This window comes from Diadema antillarum, unplaced genomic scaffold (genome assembly GCF_040938485.1).
Source record: "Diadema antillarum isolate AM-2024a unplaced genomic scaffold, OU_Dant_1.0 seq00001058_RagTag, whole genome shotgun sequence".
NCBI lineage: Eukaryota > Metazoa > Echinodermata > Echinoidea > Diadematoida > Diadematidae > Diadema > Diadema antillarum.
The window spans coordinates 581,942-585,693 of record NW_027271886.1 but is presented as its reverse complement, the minus strand read 5'-3'; the positions used below and the strand labels follow the sequence as shown (position 1 = coordinate 585,693).

At 43.6% G+C, this 3,752-nt stretch overlaps 1 protein-coding gene across 1 annotated transcript; it reads left to right on the top strand.

Moving 5' to 3' along the window:
* The first annotated feature begins 1,593 nt into the window (after nucleotides 1-1,593).
* LOC139743218 (G protein-activated inward rectifier potassium channel 3-like) lies at nucleotides 1,594-2,946 on the top strand. Its single transcript, XM_071653715.1, has one exon. It carries the CDS (start codon nucleotides 1,594-1,596, stop codon nucleotides 2,944-2,946), a length of 1,353 nt encoding a protein of 450 aa, XP_071509816.1.
* Nucleotides 2,947-3,752: the final 806 nt, after the last annotated feature.

The following is a 3,752-nucleotide window of genomic DNA, read 5'->3' as shown; positions in this document are numbered from 1 at the left end:
AATCAGTGGGCTTGCCACCATTTTGAAATCCGTTTTAATTGAAATCAGCTATAGTTTTTTCCATTGGTAATAGAAAAACAAAATAAACATACATTTTGTTTTCATATCATTTAGTTCCCTACTTCTACTATAAGGCAAAATGTGTCTATAAAGTTAAAGGGCTACATCTGTGAAATACTTTTACAGATGACTTTTTCAGTCATTATTACACAATAATGACTGAAATAGGCCTTGAGTCTTGTCAGTATAGGGCTTCTTCATGAATCCCATTCAGCCAAAACTAATATTAACATGCTCTCTTCAGATATCACAACTCAAAAGACCTTTGATTAGTGAAGTTAGTGAGTAAAGACAGTCCTGTACATGGCCAAAATAAGTCATATATATTCAAGATACAAACCGCCCATATGCTGTGTTATGGGTGCATCTTTGCAACCCAACTAGTATAGTAAGTGCTTCTTAACTGTGGATGCAAGGAGTAAACAAGTCAAATGAGAGGGCAGTATTTATCCACAGAACCAGCTTCTTGAGACTGGGCCAGAGGCTGTGTTGGGCCAAGTTTTTAACCAGCAGAGAAAGTGATAAGATAGGCCTGGCTGCATCCCATCGGCGCCTCTTCTTTTTAATTTGGGCCTTCGATCATCACAATCAATACCACATTTGTTATGCAAATGCCGCTGTGGTAGGGAAGCTTCTAGCTTTGCAGCGCCCCGAATGGGGGAGACAATGAGAGCAAATAAAAAATTCATTACGTTCAAACAGTTTGTCGCCTGCCCCACTCTCGTCTAGAGGGGTGTCGGCCAGAGCAGCCTTCTTGAGGAGCTAACTTCGTTTAATTCCAAACCACGTTTTCTTCCACATCTCTTGATGTCCATAGCCTTGGAATCATAATCTCTTTACTTGCAATTTGCTGTGGATCTGGTAAAAGTTCCAAATCTCCTTGGAAGGGTTATAAGAGGGGTTCTTGGAGGGGCTTCCTTTTGTGATTATCCCTGAGCATCGGAGCATGAAAACCTCCCTCCAGTCACATATAGACCCTTCCCTGTCATCTCACAATTGTTGATTCTCACACACGTTTGACGTGGAGTTGTGTATCAGAGTTTTACACCACTGCTGGCATCTTCTGCTCCAGACTTTTTTGTGAGAAAATCGCAGCAAGTTTCCAGTTCTCTCTCTATTGGATGTACATTACTGTGGATAATACTATGTGAATATATTCTGTCCCAGAGTTTGTTGTGAGTATTCAAGATTTACTATGTTTTTGTTTGTGAAGATGTCTTAAGTCTCGGTCAATAACATGCATTCTTTCTTGATGTGACATAACTACTGGCCGTAGTTCCTGTTGTGACTGCTGCAAGTTAGTTGAAGCTCTGAGAACATAAAACTCATCTAGATGGCAAAAAGAAAATGTTAAATTAATGTTGCAAGATATAATGCTTTTATACAGTATCCAGTGTGTAATTTCTTTCTGATTTGATTTCAGGGGCTTGCAAGAGTTTTACGTAACTGCCTTGCAAGTGCATGTGTTTTTGGATAGTTCACGGAGGGATTTCAAATTTAAAGGACAAAGGAGGATTATTGATTGGACGCTGAATGGGTACAAGACCTAACGGACAGAGGCCCTCACATGGGGAGTCAGTCATCATGGCTGACTCGGGCAACACTAGCTTCACCAGTGAGTACGGCTCCAACCACACTGACTCTCGGGCCCTGGTCCTGCAAAGCCAGGGTCAGAACCATGTCGGGTCGAACCACGTTGGGGCGGGATCCGTCAAGTCCTTCCACTCTTCCACGGAAGTCTCGGTCCGACAGGTGCTGACCAAGCGCCGCCGCCTCGTGGAGAAGAGTGGTCACCTCAATGTGGAGTTTGACACCAAGGTGACCCACTGGTGGATCAAGTTTGTCAAGGATGTCTTCACCACATCTGTGGATATGCCGTGGCGGTACAACATCATCATGGTGTGTCTTGGATTTCTCGTTAGCTGGCTCATCTTTGCTGGAATATATTATGCCATTGCCTGGGGAAGGGGCGACTTTGATCACTTGAACAACGCAGAGCACACTCCTTGCTTTAGAAACTTTTACAACTGGAGGTCTGCCCTTCTGTACAGCATCGAGGCACAGACGACGATAGGTTTTGGATTCCGGTGTCCGACGGAGGAGTGCATTGAAGCCATCATAATCCTTGTCATCCAAGTCCTGCTTGCCAATTTCTTGGAGGCCTTCATCATCGGAGCCTTCATTGCCAAATTTTCCCGTCCAAAGATGAGAGCAAATACCCTGATTTTTAGCAAGACTGCCTGTATCACCAAGCAGGATGGGCAGCTCTGCTTCCTCTTCAGAGTCGGGGACCTTCGCGCCAACAGTCCCATCGTTGAGGGCCACATGCGCCTTCAGCTAATCAAACACTATGTCACGCAGGAAGGTGCCTGGTTGCCTTACAAGATCTTCGACCTCAACATCGGCCATGAGTTTGGCATGGACAGAGTCTTCCTGGTGTGGCCGCTTGCAATCTGCCATGTAATAGACAAGAGGAGTCCCCTGTACAACCTCTCGAAAGAAGGCCTCGATGGCGCCGAGTTTGAAATTGTGGCCATCCTGGAAGGGATCGTGGCGTCCACAGGGACCACGACGCAAGCGAGAACTTCCTACCTCCCAGATGAAATTGCCTGGGGCCACGATTTCGAGAACATCATTTTTGAGAACGAGGGCACGCACTATGTGGATTTTGAGCGCTTCCACCATACGCAGGAGGTACCCTCCTTCCAAGGGATGAGTGCGCGGGAGACAGATGAGGAGATGAGGCAGCAGAATCCCTCCGGACAGGGGGATGGACCGATCTGGACGGAGCGCAAGGAGAGCGCATGCAGCACCACCAGCACCCCAATCAAAAAGACATCATCTTTCCGGAGGTCGCGCCAAATGGAGATGGAGTCCAGGCTGTGACTAAACAGGGGAACATTCTAAGCAGTGGTGAGTATATTTCTGTCTACAATTGAAGCAGCAAGTTTATCCACATCTGAGAAAATTTTTTTTCTTAGCTTGTAAAAGTTCACATTATTACTGTCACTTCAGTAAAATGAGAAGATTTATGCAAGCCTATCCATCTGATGAGATAAGATTTGAACAGAGTATTTAGGCTCACATGTAACTATCAGCTTTGTGAAAGAATTAGTAATTTCAGTTCAAAGTGTTGTAGAGATATGTATATTGTATACCAGTATAAGTTCCACCAATACCAAAGTATGTTCTTGTTATCTATGGGCATTAGAAGATTTAATCTTTAGTGTAAACGGAGGCAGAAAAACCCAAGGTAATAACAGCTCTCGCTGCAAGATAACCATTCAATTTTCCAGAGAGTCGCTCTAATACAAGTACAACAGTGATGCCAAGCATTACATGATAAATATTGTTTTTCTAAATTCATATTTAATACAGTACATGTGTCTATCACAAGACAGGTTAAAGTACTGTTTTTCCACCAAAATATGCCTTTTCAGACCTCAGAATACTGGAATGCTGTTTTCAAGGTTGGCATCCCTGCATATAGGCCTAATGGTTTCTTTTTGAGCAAAAGCATAGATTTCATTGCATCGTTTTGATTCACAACTAAGAATAAAATGGGAATAATAGCTTATGTGGGAAATTAGAGCACAGACACTAAAATCACATCCCAGAATTGCTGGTAAAACAGAGATGCATCCATAGTATATAGATAATGAACATCTAGGCAGCTTTTTTCTTTTTTCTTT